The sequence below is a fragment of the Candidozyma pseudohaemuli genome (genome assembly GCF_003013735.1).
Source record: "Candidozyma pseudohaemuli strain B12108 chromosome Unknown scaffold00002, whole genome shotgun sequence".
Classification (NCBI taxonomy): domain Eukaryota; kingdom Fungi; phylum Ascomycota; class Pichiomycetes; order Serinales; family Metschnikowiaceae; genus Candidozyma; species Candidozyma pseudohaemuli.
In genome coordinates this window covers 706193-723966 of record NW_020194436.1, presented here as the reverse complement: position 1 = coordinate 723966, position 17774 = coordinate 706193, and the positions used below count along the sequence as shown (strand labels likewise).

At 45.8% G+C, this 17774-nt stretch overlaps 11 protein-coding genes across 11 annotated transcripts; 9 read left to right on the top strand and 2 right to left on the bottom strand.

The window, feature by feature from the left end:
• Positions 1-472: 472 nt before the first annotated feature.
• On the top strand, positions 473-1108 carry VPS21 (Rab family GTPase; the record flags this gene model as incomplete). Its single annotated transcript, XM_024857092.1, has 1 exon — positions 473-1108. One exon carries the CDS (start codon positions 473-475, stop codon positions 1106-1108), a length of 636 nt encoding a protein of 211 aa, XP_024714972.1.
• Positions 1109-1365: 257 nt separating this feature from the next.
• Positions 1366-2271, top strand: C7M61_001692 (uncharacterized protein; the record flags this gene model as incomplete). Its single annotated transcript, XM_024857091.1, has 1 exon — positions 1366-2271. One exon carries the CDS (start codon positions 1366-1368, stop codon positions 2269-2271), a length of 906 nt encoding a protein of 301 aa, XP_024714971.1.
• Positions 2272-2532: 261 nt separating this feature from the next.
• Positions 2533-3477, top strand: PTP1 (tyrosine protein phosphatase; the record flags this gene model as incomplete). The annotated part of the gene is made up of 1 exon (XM_024857090.1): positions 2533-3477. The coding sequence occupies one exon, from the start codon at positions 2533-2535 to the stop codon at positions 3475-3477; it is 945 nt and encodes a 314-aa protein (XP_024714970.1).
• Positions 3478-3833: 356 nt separating this feature from the next.
• On the top strand, positions 3834-4475 carry C7M61_001690 (KH domain-containing protein; the record flags this gene model as incomplete). Its single annotated transcript, XM_024857089.1, has 1 exon — positions 3834-4475. The coding sequence occupies one exon, from the start codon at positions 3834-3836 to the stop codon at positions 4473-4475; it is 642 nt and encodes a 213-aa protein (XP_024714969.1).
• Positions 4476-4999: 524 nt separating this feature from the next.
• Positions 5000-6841, top strand: SSB1 (Hsp70 family ATPase; the record flags this gene model as incomplete). Its single annotated transcript, XM_024857088.1, has 1 exon — positions 5000-6841. The coding sequence occupies one exon, from the start codon at positions 5000-5002 to the stop codon at positions 6839-6841; it is 1842 nt and encodes a 613-aa protein (XP_024714968.1).
• A 107-nt stretch (positions 6842-6948) lies between these two features.
• On the bottom strand, positions 6949-8214 carry RIO2 (protein kinase; the record flags this gene model as incomplete). The annotated part of the gene is made up of 1 exon (XM_024857087.1): positions 6949-8214. One exon carries the CDS (start codon positions 8212-8214, stop codon positions 6949-6951), a length of 1266 nt encoding a protein of 421 aa, XP_024714967.1.
• Positions 8215-8725: 511 nt separating this feature from the next.
• On the top strand, positions 8726-9679 carry C7M61_001687 (uncharacterized protein; the record flags this gene model as incomplete). Its single annotated transcript, XM_024857086.1, has 1 exon — positions 8726-9679. One exon carries the CDS (start codon positions 8726-8728, stop codon positions 9677-9679), a length of 954 nt encoding a protein of 317 aa, XP_024714966.1.
• A 46-nt stretch (positions 9680-9725) lies between these two features.
• DCP2 (decapping enzyme complex catalytic subunit) lies at positions 9726-12320 on the bottom strand (the record flags this gene model as incomplete). Its single annotated transcript, XM_024857085.1, has 1 exon — positions 9726-12320. The coding sequence occupies one exon, from the start codon at positions 12318-12320 to the stop codon at positions 9726-9728; it is 2595 nt and encodes an 864-aa protein (XP_024714965.1).
• Positions 12321-12621: 301 nt separating this feature from the next.
• On the top strand, positions 12622-13479 carry C7M61_001685 (uncharacterized protein; the record flags this gene model as incomplete). The annotated part of the gene is made up of 1 exon (XM_024857084.1): positions 12622-13479. The coding sequence occupies one exon, from the start codon at positions 12622-12624 to the stop codon at positions 13477-13479; it is 858 nt and encodes a 285-aa protein (XP_024714964.1).
• Positions 13480-14175: 696 nt separating this feature from the next.
• Positions 14176-14532, top strand: RPS20 (40S ribosomal protein uS10; the record flags this gene model as incomplete). Its single annotated transcript, XM_024857083.1, has 1 exon — positions 14176-14532. One exon carries the CDS (start codon positions 14176-14178, stop codon positions 14530-14532), a length of 357 nt encoding a protein of 118 aa, XP_024714963.1.
• Positions 14533-15780: 1248 nt separating this feature from the next.
• Positions 15781-17481, top strand: PTC5 (type 2C protein phosphatase; the record flags this gene model as incomplete). Its single annotated transcript, XM_024857082.1, has 1 exon — positions 15781-17481. One exon carries the CDS (start codon positions 15781-15783, stop codon positions 17479-17481), a length of 1701 nt encoding a protein of 566 aa, XP_024714962.1.
• Between the last annotated feature and the right edge of the window lie 293 nt (positions 17482-17774).

Below are 17774 nucleotides of genomic sequence, written 5' to 3'. Positions count from 1 at the left end.
CCAGGCCGCCTTCTGCTCGCTTCGCCACTGAGCCTCATTCATGAATCATGTGAAATTGTCGATTTGCCAGAAGAGCTTCCCGAAAATGAAGACAATGCTCAAAGTCAGTGAAAAGTCCTGCGGTATGTAATGCCCTTAGGCGCAAGAGGCATACCGCTGAATGCCAGTGCTACTGCCCACATGTCATGAGAATATGCGGCATCAACTCATCTGTTCTGCCAAAGTACCCGGAAAGGTGTCGCCTAGCCCGCAACTATTTGTAACAAAATTTTCTCCGAAAAATTATTGCAAAGATAATTTTTGAAGATGTCGTTATTGTTGCCCCTCGGGTGGCTGCTGCAAACCTGGCAATCTTATCGCTAGAGGTAGTGCACACAGACCAGCGCTACAAGTACCGCCCTGTTAACTCCTGACCCACATAGATCACACTCGATATTCTAGCCACCCAAACCCCATAAACTGAATATACACCATGAGCTCGGCTACCTCGGTTAAGTTGGTGCTTTTAGGAGAGGCTGCCGTCGGCAAGTCCTCCCTCGTAATGAGATTTGTGTCCAACGACTTTCAGGAAAGCAAGGAGCCTACTATTGGGGCTGCTTTCCTCACTCAAAAGTGTACCATCGGTGAAAGAACAATCAAATACGAAATCTGGGATACCGCTGGCCAGGAGAGATTTGCTTCTTTGGCACCCATGTACTACAGAAACGCCCAGGCGGCCTTGGTCGTCTACGACATCACCAAACCAGCCTCGTTTATCAAGGCTAGACACTGGGTCAAGGAGTTGCACGAGCAGGCATCGAAGGATATCACTATAGCGTTGGTGGGTAACAAGTATGACTTGGTTGCTGACGAGAATGACGATGACGATGACTCGTTGCGTAAGGTGAGTGCAGAGGAAGGCAAACTGTTGGCAGACGAAGAGGGCTTATTGTTCTTTGAGACCTCGGCCAAGACGTCTCACAATGTGAACGATGTTTTTGTGGCGATCGGCTCCAAGATCCCCGAGGCCAAGCCTCAGGCTTCTGAGGCCACCAGACCTCAAGAGGGCGGCAGAATCGATTTGAGCGGCAATGCACAACAAAGAACCAACTCCCTGAGTTGCTGCTGAAGGTAGAGTATGGTATGGGGCCATTTGCTTGTTGGGAGACCTCTCGGCGTGGTGCGGCCGTACCAGGCGTTTGAGTCACTCAATCGATGTGTCCTCGACTTTGGCCGTTAGGCGTAATTATCATGGGTCTTGGGTATATATAAATGCTACGGCGTAGACAATCTAGTGTAGGTTCCTGGTGGGTTTGTCACGTGCACCAATTTCTCCACAGCCTGAGTATGTATGAGAGGATCAATCGATTTGTGAGCATCGGCACCATGTTGACGGTAGCATATATCCCTGAACATTTCCTGACGCCTTTGTTTTTCGCTCAAGACAATGGCTACTACGCTGAAGCTGGAATTGAAGTGAAGTTTGTGCCTGTAATTGAGGGTAGCGGAAGACTCATTAAGCTTCTAAACGAGGGAGAAGTGGATGTGGCAATTGGACTCACAGAGGCATTTGTCAGCGATATCGGCAAGGGTAACGATAAAATCAACGTTGTTGGCACTTATGTTGAAAGTCCGCTTTGCTGGGCAATCTCTTCAGGTATTAATAGAGACGATGTCACGAAACCAGAGGAGCTAGCAGGAAAGAGAATCGGTGTATCCAGAATTGGCCTGGGCTCATATGTGATGTCCTTTGTTCTTGGTCTCCAACTCAAATTCCCCACTCCATATTTCAGTGACTTCCCTGTTTTGTCAAACTTCAAGAACTTGAGAGACGCTGTGAATGAGAAGTTCACTGAGGACGGTGAGCCAAAGCACGCGGAGGCATTCATGTGGGAGCACTTCACATCAAAGAAATACTACGATTCTGGCGAGATCAAGAGAATTGGTGAAATCTACACACCTTGGCCCTCGTGGGTGGTGACTGTGAGAAAAGAGACTGACACCGAGGAGGTGAAAAAGTTCCTTGGAGCTGTCAGAAAGGGAGTGGACTTCTTCTTGCAGAATCCCGATGAAGCTGTCAAGCACATCTCCACAAACCTCGATTACTCCGCAGAAGATGCTCGCGAGTGGTTGAAGACTGTGAAGTTCAACGAGCAATTGGGCGAGAAGGAGATTGACTGGGAGAGAGTGGTACTGAACACATCTAAGGTGCTCAAAACCGCCGGTGTTCTTGAAGATAAGCCCGAGGTTGATGAGAACTTGAAGAGCCAGATCTACTCCCTCTTGGTCTAGGCTGGTGTCTAGGAAGTAGTAAAGGAAGCCAATGAAAGCATTTTCTGCAACCGCGTAGATCGACCGATGCTGGTTGAAAAATTTATATTTTTTTCTTGGACCTCTGAAATGGCTCCTACAACGCATCTGCAAGACCCTGCTTTGGACTGCAGATTCACTTTTTAGAGCCCACACATCGCCAACAGCAAATCACTGGATATACCAGTTGTACCTTCTTGCACAATCGCATTGAGTCCACTCCGGTTTCTTTTCAAACGTCACATGTCCTCAGCACCGGCATTCCTCAAATTGAGCCCCGCAGAGCAGAGAGCTAAGTTTCTCAGAATCTCTCAAGTCTGTGACGAACATCTAGACGATGCTTTCGAAAAAGTGGACTCTGAGTGGGCCATGCTAGAAGGACAGAAGAAGATTAATGCCAAGAGGAACAGGTACCTGAATGTGTTCCCGTACGACAAGACTAGGGTTGCTTTACCTGTACTTCCTGGAGCTAGGTCAGACTTTATCAATGCGTCTCATATCAACTTGGCCGGAGGGTTCAACTACATCGCCGCTCAGGGCCCATTGCTCAATACAATTCCACACTTCTGGGCTATGGCATTCCACCAGGCTGAATTGCAGAAAGTTGATACCGTGGTGGTAGCGATGATGACGCCCTTGGTTGAGAATGGAAGAGAGAAGTGCAGCCACTACTGGCCCAATGCAAAAGACCCCACTTGGGATTTCAGTGAGACCTTGAGGGCTGAAGGTATATCGCCTGGGGAATTGAAGCTTACATGGAAGAGCAGCGAAAGAATTCACAACGGAGACCTCATTCTCTCAGAGTTCACATTGGACTCACCGACCACCTCCAAGAAGGTCCTCCATTTCTATTTCCAGAAGTGGGAGGATAACAAGGTTCCCGATCTGATGGACCCAATTCTCGCTCTCTCTTTGGAGATTCGGAAAATCACCGAGAAGGACCCTCAAATAGCACCCATCGTTCACTGTTCCGCTGGTGTGGGAAGAACAGGCACATACATTGCCATAGATTACTTGCTCAATGGGCCTACTTTCTTTGCGCTGGACATTGATGACCCTGTGTTCGATATTACGACCAAACTCCGCAACCAAAGGATGATGATGGTTCAGACAGTCTACCAGTACATGTTTTTGTACGGTGTAGCCAGGCGGCTATATGAGGAAAAGAGCACTGCCAAAGATGCATAGAGGCTGATAAATAATGTCTAAATGAGAATTCGATGCAGATTGTAGGGATACTGGAGGGGCAAGTGAATGAGGAAGGGAGAAAAAAATTCAATTGAAGAAATTCCGATTACCTTGAAAAGCCAGTTCATTTTAATATTTGGAGTTCAAAGGGTCCTTCAAGCTCGACGGGCTAATGCGTGGGGCTTGTTTCATCTGGGTTAGGGTGCGCCTGGCTGCAAAAACTTGACCGTCAAATTATGTCAATTAAAACAGCACCCACTTTCAACCCAATTTTACATATCATGAATTGCGGCTCCTTTAGCACTGAAATTCTTGTTTATTCCCTGACAGAACTCGCTTTCCAAGTGAACCTTCCCATGTTCGAAATGGAGGTGATGAACTACATTAAATCCACTTTCTCCACGCGTGAGGTGGTTGAGGTGGTGAAGAAGATTCAGCATAAAGCAACTCTTGTTACAAGAACGCCATATGAATCCCCGTTTGCCGAAATGAAAAAGTTGGCACCAGATCTGTGGGAGATCGTCCTAGCAGGCAACGATTATATCCTTGGTGATTTGTTGAATAGCATTCACAACAGTGACAGATCATTGAACGGTGGCATTGACGCTCTAGGAGTTGTGGCTCCAAGAGAGTGGGTTCGTTGCTCCGCCTTGTGTAGCATGTCGCTATTCCAGCTTACGCCGCCGGCTCTGATTGAGGAGGTATCACCAGATCTGGAGATGGAATTGAGACCTGGCAGCTCTCATGAGATTACAGATACTGTGCTACTTCCAAGAAACAAGATATCCTACATCATTGGATCTTGTGGAAAGCGAATCGAGAGAATTAGAGAGCAGTCATGCTGCCAGATCACCATCCCACCCATTGCCCCAGCTAAACTCATGCAGTTGAAGGGAATGTCAGGAAGCGAGTACCAACAGGAGTTAGTTTTAAAAGGAACAGACTCGCAAGTGGCCGAGGCAAAGTCTTTGATAAGACGGCTCCTCATAAGCTATTAAACGGGTTAGCGTTGGCGGCCCCGACTGCATTTCGCAGCCATAGATGCAAGTAATATGGTACGACTAACCTAATGAGGAAGTCTAATGATGAGATGATAATTAGTCGTCTGGTGAATGAGATGGAAAAAAGGAAGGATCTTATATCCTTCAACGCTACCACGACTGCAATTGCTCGTACGTCAATAGCCTGGCCATTTAGATGGTCTAGAGGCATGATTAACAGCCTTGCTATAAACTTAATTTATTCAATTGGGCGCTCCGTGCCTACTTCCTCTTCATCATGAGAAATAAAAAGATTCAAAAAATAAATAAAGAAGAAAGGTTGTTGCCCTTTACGAGACCACTTTTGTCTCAGCGGCTGGTTGAGCCAAGTGGTTGGTCGGGTAACACCCGCAGAGGGAAAGGAGAGATGTACGGGTGTACCCAACGGTTCCTAGATGCCCACTGGATGCAAAATTTTCAGGACCCGCACCAAAATTTTTTCACCTCCATCACCACTTCTTTCTTAGTTCACATTATCAAAAATGGCTGACGGTGTTTTCCAGGGTGCTATTGGTATTGACTTGGGTACCACTTACTCGTGTGTTGCTACTTACGACTCCGCTGTCGAGATCATCGCCAACGAGCAGGGTAACAGAGTTACTCCATCTTTCGTCGCTTTCACTGCTGAGGAGAGATTGATCGGCGACGCTGCCAAGAACCAGGCCGCTTTGAACCCAAAGAACACTGTGTTCGATGCTAAGCGTTTGATCGGTCGTGCTTTCGAGGACGAGAACGTCCAGAAGGACATCAAGGCCTGGCCTTTCAAGGTTGTCGAGTCTAACGGCAACCCCCTCGTTGAGGTTGAGTACTTGGGTGAGTCCAAGACTTTCTCTCCTCAGGAGATCTCTTCTATGGTCTTGACCAAGATGAAGGAGATTGCTGAGGCCAAGATTGGCAAGAAGGTTGAGAAGGCCGTTGTCACTGTCCCAGCTTACTTTAACGATGCCCAGAGACAGGCCACCAAGGACGCCGGTGCCATTGCTGGTTTGAACGTCTTGCGTATCATCAACGAGCCAACTGCCGCCGCTATTGCTTACGGTTTGGGTGCTGGTAAGTCCGAGAAGGAGAGACACGTTTTGATCTTCGACTTGGGTGGTGGTACTTTCGATGTTTCTCTTTTGAACATCACTGGTGGTGTTTTCACCGTCAAGTCCACCGCTGGTGACACTCACTTGGGTGGTCAGGATTTCGACACCAACTTGTTGGACTTCTTCAAGGCTGACTTCAAGAAGAAGACTGGTCACGACATCTCCGGTGACTCCAGAGCTTTGAGAAGATTGAGAACTGCCTGTGAGCGTGCCAAGAGAACCTTGTCCTCTGTCACCTCTACCACCGTCGAGGTTGACTCCTTGTTCGAGGGTGAGGACTTCAACGCTACCCTCTCCAGAGCCAGATTCGAGGACATCAACGCTGCCCTCTTCAAGTCTACTTTGGAGCCAGTTGAGCAGGTCTTGAAGGACGCTAAGCTCGGCAAGTCCGCTGTTGACGAGATTGTCTTGGTCGGTGGTTCTACCAGAATCCCAAAGATCCAGAAGTTGTTGTCTGACTTCTTTGACGGTAAGTCTTTGGAGAAGTCCATCAACCCTGATGAGGCTGTTGCTTACGGTGCCGCTGTCCAGGGTGCTATCTTGACCGGTCAGTCCACCTCCGAGGACACCAAGGACTTGTTGTTGTTGGATGTCATCCCATTGTCTTTGGGTGTCGCCATGCAGGGTAACGTCTTTGCTCCAGTTGTCCCAAGAAACTCCACTGTCCCAACCATCAAGAGAAGAACTTTCACCACTGTTGCTGACCACCAGACCACCGTCCAGTTCCCAGTTTACCAGGGTGAGCGTGTCAACTGTTCCGAGAACACCTTGTTGGGTGAGTTCGACTTGAAGAACATCCCACCTATGCCTGCTGGAGAGCCAGTCTTGGAGTCTATCTTCGAGGTTGACGCCAACGGTATCTTGAAGGTCACCGCTGTTGAGAAGTCCACCGGTAGATCCGCCAACATCACCATCTCTAACTCTATCGGTAGATTGTCTACTGACGAGATCGAGAAGATGATCAACGACGCTGAGAAGTTCAAGAACGCCGACGATGCTTTCGCCAAGAGACACGAGCAGAAGCAGAAGTTGGAGGCTTACGTTGCATCCGTCGAGTCTACTGTCACCGACCCAGTCTTGTCCGCCAAGATGAAGAAGTCTGCTAAGGACAAGATCGAGTCTGCTCTTTCTGACGCCATGCAGACCTTGGAGATTGAGGAGTCTTCTGGTGAGGACTACAGAAAGGCTGAGTTGGCCTTGAAGAGAGCCGTCACCAAGGGTATGGCCACTCGTTAAACATAGCATCGTGGAAAACTATAAGAAGGATGTGATAATTCGTGTATAAAAACCTTTCCATCTGTTTATTAAGGGCAATAAAGTTAAGTCAAGATATCGTTGTAAGTCTATTCATCTAATATGTAGTTACCCAACTTATCCATTTTGAGATTCTGATCTCCCGCAGAGATGGCCTGGATAATCTTCTCGTTATCTTCTTTTAGGTCATCCTCTTCTTCTTCCTCCTCTTCTTCGTCGTATTCTTCCTCGTCGTAGAGATCCTCCGCGTCATCCTCGTCATCTTCTTCCTCTTCCACTTCGGATGCCTCATTGTCCTCGTCTTCCAAGTCTAAACCTCTCATTCCCAGAACAGCATCTTCTAAATCCCTGCTCTCCCTCGTTTTATTCGAGGTCCATCCCGAGGCCTTCACCTGAGTATCAAGGTCAGCTTCTCTTTTGACATCTCTAATGAAGTTGGGATAGCCGTACTTGTAGCCTTCACCATACCCCTCAGTGTCAAACATGGTGGCATCATGGCCAGGTGCGTAGTTGAACTTTCTTTCAAAAAATGCTCGTATGCCCTCGACATCTCTGTCAAAATAGAACTTAGCATCAGGGTGCTCTATAGAGACACACTGAGGGAAGTCAATGACAACAAAGTCGTAACCGTTCTTTGGTTCGTTTCTAATGATGATGTTAAATTCGTTGAAGTCACAGTGAATCAAGCCGTGGTTGGCCAACTTCACAATGAACTTCATTAATTCAGAATATAACTTCTTGTATGTGGTATACTTCTTCATATGCTTCATAGGGTATCCTTGAATCCATTCCATCAAAACACAGTGACGCAGGTAGTCGTATGGCGTTGGTACGATGAAATTGTTATTGTAAAGAATGTTCATGAACTCGTATTCTTTCTCCGCAGCGAGTCTACTCAAGTACATCCAGTTGGAGGTATTTCTGTTCTTCAAATAGTCACGATTATTCTTGACGGTCTTGAACGAAGTACGACCCAAACGGTGGATTTTCAAAACCTTCTGTGTACCGCTGGGGTCACTCACAGAGTAAATATCAGATTCTTTACCAACACCAATGGTAGTTCCCACCGAGTAAAGAGAGTTTCTGTTCAACATGGTCTTCAAGGCCAAATAGTCAAAGCCCGTGTGCATAAGTCTCCAACCGTCATATTTAGCATTTCTTAAACGGGCCACGAGTTTAAGTTTGGCAAGGTCTCCGAGAGATCTGTTGGTAGCAGAAGGTGATTTAAGACCTCCCACAGAATGGATGATCTGGGTGGGCACCAACTCGTGATTTCTGGAACCGAGCTCAACAGCTTGAAGGACACGAAAATCGTCGGCGGTAAGATACCGCATATGCGACGTGTCGAGCTTCATTTTGTGTCCGGTGTGTGCTGATATAGAAAGCCTTCCTCTATCTAACTTTCCAGTTGGTGATGAGCATCAAGGTTCGCACCCGTACATATCAAGATAACGGTCCAACCCAAACAACCAGACTTTCTTATTTATTCAATTACTCTATTCGATGTTCAATCGGCGACGTTACAATCGCAAACCAGGAAGACGAAAAGCTTTCCGTCCGAGAGTCAGAAAGAAGGGCGTCATTTTGAAACCCCCAGAACCTAATCAGCACATACTTCCAAAACCTGACTTTGATGCATCGGGAGCAGCTCCATATATGTGGCAATACTGCCCACAAAGTGAACCTATAAAAATTAAACATCGACATAATAGGATACCGTCATTGAAGGACATATGTGCCCTGGTCTTGGCTGAAAACGCAGACGCTTTGGAGCCCTCTTACTTAACTACATGTTCCTGGACATGCTGGAGGTATGTGTGGGAGGTTATTTGTAAGTGGAATTTGGACTCACCTTATATTTTCAAGATGTTTGCGAAACAGTTTGGCTCAATGCCTGGATTCAAATGCCATTTCACACATCTGACAGATATCGGTCAACGCTCTTCTGCCCTTGCATCCGCTGTGATACCAGTTCGCAGCCATAGAATAGACAATGTTTTTGCAAACATCTCGCATAAAGACTTTGTGGGATTTTTGGCGGGCTTGGATGCCCACGTCATTTTGGATTGCTCATCGCTTAAGGAGTTGGAAAAATCACAGGTTTTAAACTTCTGCAATACTCCAAACCTTGCGGGCTTGGATCTATCCCACAACGACTGGGTAGATGACCAGTTTTTGTACACTTTGGGTCGAGCTATAAAGTTCAAAGATCTTTCGAAACTTGGGCTTCTACGCCTTGTCAATTGCCCCAATGTTACGGATCAAGGGTTTCTAGATTTTTTAAGGCAGCTGCTGGTTCAGCTCACCTACATATCCACAGACATCAGGGCCTTTACCAAATCAACTTTCGAAGCTCGTTTAGAAGGGAAGCCAGAGATTCCAGTACCTGATTCGACCTGGTATCTTTTGCTGACCCACAGCGCTCACTACAGTATGCTCCTGAAATACAATTTGACCATGAGCGCTCACTATCTTCTGAGAAACACCGACAAACTAAACATACCAACCAACTCTCCAATTTGGGATATCAAAATGTATAAGGACTGTGTCGACTTCAGAGATTCTAAATCTTTTTATAGCAAACTTGAGGATACTTGGAGATCAAGAGAGAGATCTTCCATGCTGCGACCAGTATCCAATCTGTTCGTCTACATGAGAAGGGAAGGTATTTCGAACCCACCGAAGTTACCCGTAAGCGATGTTGAAACGCTTACCAGTGGCCCTAAGTCCACGGTAGTCGATTCGGCGATTACTCAGAGAGTGCCCAGAAGAAAACCTAAGCACAAGCTCAAAGACACCAATGCATTCTTCGGAGTATAATCAAAATAGTCTGTAGGTCAAACTTGATGCGTAGCATCACGTATTATTATGTATTTGATGGCCCGCGTCTAAGAATGTTCAACAACTCGTTTCGTCCGTTATCTGCGGGTTTAGGAACTCCCAAATCAGCTACTTGTGAGGGAGGCTTCTTTCCTAACAATGCAAGTAAGTTGGCGCCATTCTCATTTTGTGGACGCTGCGAAGGAAGGGCATTCTGTAAATTGATGGTTTCATTGCTTGTGCCATAGATATCGTGAAGACCGTCGGGCTTCTGCAGATATGTGGCTGATGAGCTCGAGTTACCCGTGCTGTGAGCTGCTTGAGGAACTGCGTGAGCATCCTCAAAATCGTCATCATCTGTGCTTTCAACATATGGCTTCACCTGCGAGTCGGTGTATTCGCCATTGTCTTCAAAGTTATCGAAGTCCTCGAAGTCCTCGAAATCTTCAAAGTTCTCAGGCGTTTGCGACTGCTGAGGTGTGATTCTAACAGTGTCTGGAGTGGCAGATTTTCTGTTGAGGATGTCCAATATATCGTTTCCAGGTTTATTCGCCTTAGAAGTGGTTGTCACAGGCGAGCTAGTGTTACTTTGCTGATTGCTTCCAGATCTGGAACCTTCTCCAGCCAAGATTGCTTTAAGATCAATGGGTGTCCCTGCGCTCTTCTTGGCGAGACGAATTGGTTTATCCGATGGCTTAGGTGCTTGATCTGTATTGCTAGATTCCTTGCCCTTCTTCAAAATTCCTAGGAGATCTGCTGAAGCAGACAGAGAAACCGGCTGTGGAGATGAAACAGGGTTCGAAGCAGAAGCGCTAGTAGATTTGCCATTGAGGATGCCCAATAATGTACTAGAAGGATTTTCTGGTTCCTGAGCAGATTTAGCTTGAGGCTCAGTAGGTTTCGACGCTGGCTGAGGAGCCGGGGACCTTGACTTGGAAGATGCGTCTTCGTCTCTGGTAGGCGGCTTCTTCCCAAGTAGTCCGAGTAAAGTGGCCGATGCATTTTGATCTTTGTCTCGTTTCAATAAAGTTATTTTCTTTGGTGTGGTGGAACGATTCGTAGCATCCAGTTCGGTATCATCTTCATCCTCAAGTTGAGTCTGTGGCACTTCCGCAGTAGTTGTAGACTCTGGTGATTTGACTCCACTGTCCAGTGGGCTTCTGCTTGGCTCCTGCTTCTGAAAGAGTTTGAGAAGCTCATCCGCTCTGGACCTATTGCGTTGTTTTGCTTCCGCAGAGGCTTCTGAAAGCTGATCATGCAGTGATCCCTTGGGAGCCTGTTGCAAAAGTGATAAAAATTCCTTCGAATTTTTTGACGTCGAAATTCTTTTTGGCAACGAAAGACTCTGCGCTGAAGGCTCCAAAGGTTGTGTTTGATACTGCAGAAGGTGCTGAACATCTTTTGGAAGTTCGTGTGGAGGTTCCGAAACTGTCTCCTTGGACTTGAGTTGATCTTGAGGTGTCTGCAGTTGAGGATGCTGGCGACTCTGTGCAACTTCAGCAAGAGGTTGCTGAGGTTGGCTTGGAACTTGAGGGTGTGGCAGCTGAACTTGAGGCAGTAAGCTTTGAGGCTCCTGAAGTGGTCGTAAAAGATGAGCAGGGGGCATAAAAGGCTGTTGTCTAGGAGGAAGGAGATGTGCAGGCGGAAGCATTGGATAGTATGCTTGTGGGAGAGGCTGCTGGGGAACAAATCCGTTAGGAGGGTACCCTAGGGGCACTTGGTGATTGAAGTTAGGAATCTGCGGCTGTTGTGGAAGTCGGATTTCCTGTGGCGCCAGCTGTGGTGCTTGGGATTCGGGCTGAGATGCACCCTGCAAAATATCAAGCAATTCTCTGCCTGCTTGATCATTCTCCTTGCTGACACCGATACCCATTATAGCCTTCAACTTCGCCTCAGCTTCTCTCAATAGCTGTTCCTCGTTAACCAATCCCTTGTTTTTGTTAACCCAGGTTATCAAAGCCTTAATAATAGGGTCCACAGCAAAAAATTTTTGGGGATTGTTCTTCAAGGACTTTTGCAATTTCTTCAAGTCGAACCATTTGATCAGTGAGATCTCGAATCTAGATAATGCAGCAAATTCAGTATCCTCAGGTACACCGCGAGCTAAAAAGATCTTCATGTTCTTACCAAAGACAGTTCGCTCAACGAAGTCCTTCTCATTGACGTAGGCTTTTGCATCGAAACCCGTCTCCTCCCTCACTTCTCGGATTGCACATTCTAAGTCACTTTCTCCTTTTGAGATTTTTCCACGTGGGAAAGACCAGGAGCCTGATTCCATGCCTTGAACCAAGACAATCTTGTTCAATTCCTTGTTCATCAACGCAATTCCTCTCACAGGGATTGTCGATTTATACTTTCCGAACTTGGAGATAGCATCTCTTGGATCACCCCATCGCCAAAGAAGAGGACATTTGGATAAAAGGGCTGGTGCAAATGACTTCATTTTCATTGCGGGCAAAAGTGGATTGAGTTGCCTGACAAAGTCCAAGTAAAACCACTGGGCCTCCTCGACTTGAAAGAAGATACGTTCGATCGAGGATAAATCTTCATCTGGTGCATTGACGAGAAACCTTACTAAGAGGTCCTCAAGCACTCTGTCCACAGGCTGCCCTGATAGACCGTCTTGAAGTTGTATGCTCATAGTTTGTAGCTTGGTGGTGGTGATAGTGAGCCCGTTCAATACTCGGTTTTTCTCTGACTGAAAGTTGTGTACATAAGATCATTCAAGTTGGATGCTGGCTAAGACCTAGCTTTTGCTCCAGTATAGGTGACGATACAAAATTCGGATTTCTGAAAGAATTGAAACTAACTATTTTTTGATATGCAAAAGATTCTCACAATGCTTCTTTCGAATTATTGCTTTGACGAAGTTGTGGAGAGATCCGTGCACCAGAGGTATATGGCATATCGAGCACGATAGACAGTGGAGTAGTGTTACAGATATGAGGTCCATAAGAGCGTTTAGTGTGTCTGCTAGGCAGCTCCAAAGGCCTAAGTTTCTGCAGCCTCGATTTGCAAAAACAGTGGAGGAGGCAGCAAAGCCTGCTCTTCAAAAGCCTCAACCGATCACGAAACCATTTGGCTATGAAGAGCCCATATTCTTGAATAAGCTCAACGAGCACTCAATATCAGAGACTTTCTCGAAAGAGAGCAGAGAAAGAAGACAGAAAGAAATTGATTATGATTTGCAGCACTCTCCATTCTACGACTCGAAGTCATTCGCTAATACGCATGGCAAGATCTTCCTGCCTCCGATTTCTTTCTTCAAACAAAGCAAGTCTCTTTACTTCCCAAATTTTGAAGGATACACTTTGCTGAAGAACAAGAGGCAACTTTATGATGTTTTGAAGAATAAGGTGACAATTCTTCGAATGTCGTCTGCTATCTCGGGTGAGAATTGCACCAACAGTTATGTCCAAGACTACCTTAGTGGCCCGGGCTATGAACAATTCAAAGAAAAGTATCGTCATTCTCAAATTGTTGATATCAATATACCTCAATCTTGGATCAAGGGCCTCTTTGTTTCATTGGCCAAGAACAACATCAGGAATATGATCCCTCCAGCCAGACATGATCTGTACTTCGTCCTTTCCCACAAACTTTTCACGGGAGACGTCAAGAGAACTCTCAAATGTGATAACGCCTGTTCGGGATACTTGTACATATTAGACGAAACGGGAAAGATAAGGTGGGCTACGAGTGGAATGACTGATGAAGAGGAAAGCGCAGTATTATGGCGGTCAATGCGTGCCCTCGAAAAAGAATTGATACAAAGCAAGGAAACTGAGATCGATGAATAAATAGTAAGTTAAAAGGAATGCATCAGAGACTAAGTAATACAAACTGAATAGCGTTACCCGCACACGCTGCTATATAAAGATGCAGGGAATTCCTATCTATCTTCTTTTACTTCTTTTGACCGATGATGAACCTTTCAATTGGGAATCTCTCTGACAATCCAAAAATCATACTGGAGAAAACCATATAATTGATTTCTGACGGTCATTCTATGAGACTCAAGCAGCAATCATAGCTGATGAAACGACACGGTGAATAAGATCTTCCCAGATGGTAACGTTCATGCCATCCGGGTGAAATTTATTACCATCAAAATAAAAGCTCGATAAGGTGGTCATCTTCATCTCCTTTTTTCTGATACCTTTTTTTCCACTTCAAATGCTCTAAATTGCAAGGTTCTACTTTTTAGATACTTTGTTGCTCTTTGACCTCTCTCCCCTGTTTGCAAGCCCGCATGAATACCAGCTATCCCAGGCTCATCAGCTGGTTCCACCCATGACTTGAATTTTATCCAAACAAAGCAAGGCTTTCATCAGTTGTTCCTGACGAGTGTGTAGGGCTCGAGCCCTAAAAAACCTTATCGTCATCGCGTTGATCTCAACGCCTGATACAACGTGCACGTGACTCGCGCTGCGGGACCTACAATTTTTTCAGACCTCACCAAAAAGTTTTCCCTTCTCTAACAACGTCTATTAATAATGTCTGCCCCAATCAACAAGGAGAAGGTCCAGGAACAAGCTGAGGAGATCCACAAGATCAGAATCACTTTGACTTCCACCAAGGTCAAGCAGTTGGAGAAGGTTTGCTCCAACATCGTTTCTAACGCTGCCCAGAACGAGATTGTCAAGAAGGGTCCTGTTAGATTGCCAACCAAGGTGTTGAAGATCACCACCAGAAAGGCTCCTAACGGTGAGGGTTCCAAGACTTGGGATGCTTACGAGATGAGAATCCACAAGAGAGTCATTGACTTGCAGGCTCCAGCCCAGATTGTCAAGAAGATCACTCAGATCACTATTGAGCCTGGTGTGGATGTCGAGGTCACCATTGCTGCTTAAGCAGTTTTGGTGTCTTCATAAACGGGGTACATCTCGCAACTGTGCTGTTGACTTCACGCACCATCGAGTGGTGTTTCATGTATTGTAAGTGACGCTGTGTCCAAGTGCTCTAGGCGTGCCGTGTAACGAGAGTTACACTGACGTTGTGGTGTTGCTATCAGGATTTGGTACGGCAATCGGTGGTGGGTCGAGTTAGTGCAGTTGTTTAATAAAATTTTTTACTCAATGAACTGTGTAGTATGGTGCTATACCATCAACTCTTAATTCGTAGTTTCAGTGCTAATCAGTACTCTCTTTGAAACTGGAATTATTCCTCTTGTCTCTTAGACAACACTGAAGTTGTCTTTCGATCACCATTAGTTTGGCTGCAAAAAGTGCTTTTTCTCTAAGACAGACAAAACAAGATGTATCTGTGGGTTGCGGTAAAGCATGATGAATCTATATAGCTCTGTAGAATTAAGAATTGCAGTTGAATCGTATTCTTCATAGCCTCTTTTCACATCTCTTTTCGGGCAAATTGACAGGGTATCCAAGGCATGGTCAGCTTCAATTAACACAAAAGATACTTCTGAGCCACAAAGCTACCACAATGTCTACTTAAGGCGAGGAAGCGTGTCGTGCTTGTTTTTAATTGGTCCCTAGGCCTCGATATCTCTCAATACTGAAGGCCTATTGCACAAAAGTTAAAGGCTTACCTTTTCGGGAAGTAATAGGTTACAAACTTGAGTAGTAAACAAAACATTCGACCGAGCTGAAAAATTGCTGAAAATTGAAGTGTTGAAAGGATTAGAGAAAAATTATTAAAAAAAACTCTTGAACCGTCTTGACTTCGGATATGCAACTGCGTTGATGTGATGGTACCTGGTAACACCTTCCCGCAGATAAACCGGCAAAAAAGGCATTCAAATTCAATTACTGAATGGAATTGAAATTCATGATACATAGGTCGAGTCAAATTTTTGAAGATTTTTTTGACTGCTGCTAGATTGGCTCCATCAATCCCTTATCTGTCCTATCTGCATGTATGCACTCTGCTCTCTCTCCGGCACACACAAGTGAGTGGACACTGTTTCCTACTTGTTTGTGGCTCTTCAACTTTCTACATTTGATTCATTTTGATCAGCAAACTTTTCTGCATCATCACTTCCTGTCAGCCACTTTTCCCAGGCTACTAATATATTGTTGATTTTTCGGGCCAATACGGAACACATCCCGCAAACCCCTTTGTCCCCGCTTTTACCATAACCCATGTATGTCCTAGCCCCCAAGCCGAGGCTATTTTATGTTGCAGGTCGTCAGTTGCAAAATGGAAGACGTTTGTTGAATACCCTGGCTTCTTCTGCCGCTAGAAAGTCTCAGAGCAGATTGTTGCGTAGGCGCAATGTGGCTCTAGTCTCGGGTGTTATCATCGTTGGCTCCTATGTCACATTCAACCAATCAAACTACTACAAATTGGATACAGCTCCACCTGGGTCCAACTCGAGACTCACGGGAAATCCAGCTAAGGCTGTGACTAGCATCGTTGACAAGGAGGCTTTCTCCTCCACCACATCCTCGATGGTGCGCCAGAATAGTGTGGGTGCTCAACAGCACAAGGAGGGAGTCTTCCTTCTCAATGACGAGCAGGTCAGTGCTAAACTCAGGCAATTCGAGGAATCATATAATGTGCATCGTGGAAAGGGAGTGACTAGGTACGACATTTGCCAGCTTCCTTCCAACTCCCCCATTGAGGATGACAGGGCCGAGGAAATTGTCCAAGTCCCAATCTTGCAAGACAACAATGTGAGAACCTCCACAGACTGGATGTTTTTCGGTGTCTATGATGGTCATGGCGGCTGGACCACCTCTTCTAAGTTGCGTGATCAGTTGATTCTGTACGTCATCACTGAGTTGGGCACCATCTTCAAGCCATCGAAGGAGGAGAATTTGCGCTATGTGCCCAACCTGGCCACCATCGATCAAGCAATTAAGAACGGCTTCTTGAAGTTGGATCACGAAATCGTGAACAAGAATATTGAGAAGCTTCTCAATGACAACAATAAAGCGAAAGCCGCTGAATTGTTGATGCCGGCCTTATCTGGCTCCTGTGCTCTTCTCTCTTTCTATGACACCAATTCAAAGATGTTGAAGGTTGCTGTTACTGGTGACTCTAGAGCGCTCTTGGGCTCATTCAAGAACAACCAGTGGACAGTTCGTCAATTGAGTATTGACCAAACCGGCTCCAACCCTACTGAAGTTGCCAGAATCATTTCAGAGCATCCAGATGAGCCTAATGTTGTTAGAAATGGCCGTGTTCTTGGCTCTCTCGAACCAAGCAGAGCTTTCGGTGATTGCAGATACAAATTGCCAGGGTCTATTCAAGACAGACTTTATAAGCAGTTTTTCGGGAAGAAGCTTCCTAGCAATTTGAACTCTCCACCATATGTTACTGCCGAACCAGTCGTTACTACGACGAAGGTCAGTCCCGAAAACAACGATTTCCTTGTCATGGCAAGTGACGGTCTTTATGAGATGCTTTCTAATGAAGAGATTGTTGGTCTCGTTGTGAAGTGGATGGAGAAAGAGAAGCTAGTCAAGCCAAACAAGTCGTTCTGGAATTATTTTGGTTCTTCAGAGAAGGGCTTGCCCCAGGTTTCTGACATCACCAACGACAAAACTTCCAAGCCTCCCTTCCGCAGAAACAGACTCAACACCGGAAACGGTTTTCTTCTAGAGGACAAGAATGTCTCAACCCACTTAATTAGAAATGCCCTTTCAAATGGTGGCTCTAAAGAGCAGTTATCTATGCTCATTTCGATTCCAAGTCCTGTTTCTCGTCGTTATAGAGATGATTTGACAGTAACGGTTGTATTTTTCGGCAAGGACCTGGATGAGAATAATGATGGAAAGTTGGAGACCAATGCAGGTGCCACTGCCGGCGGCATTGATGCCTCGAAACCCAAGCTTTAGGTGTCAATCGACTCGCGACTTTTTTGCCACCCGATAAACTTGGTTCAGCGCTATACATATTAGATAAAGATGTTTTGCTGATACCACAGCAATGTTCTTCACAAGTGAATTGTAGTTTGATATCATTGAGTAATCACAGTGTGGAAGGATGCATGTTTTTTGGGTATTGAAACCGCGGTGCTCGATGTCTCGAAACAGTGAAACATCGAGAAATATGACCTCCGTAAAATTTCGTAAAGTAATTAAATTCTTCATCAATCCTGAGTCATTGATTTAGCTTTTTCAACTAGCAT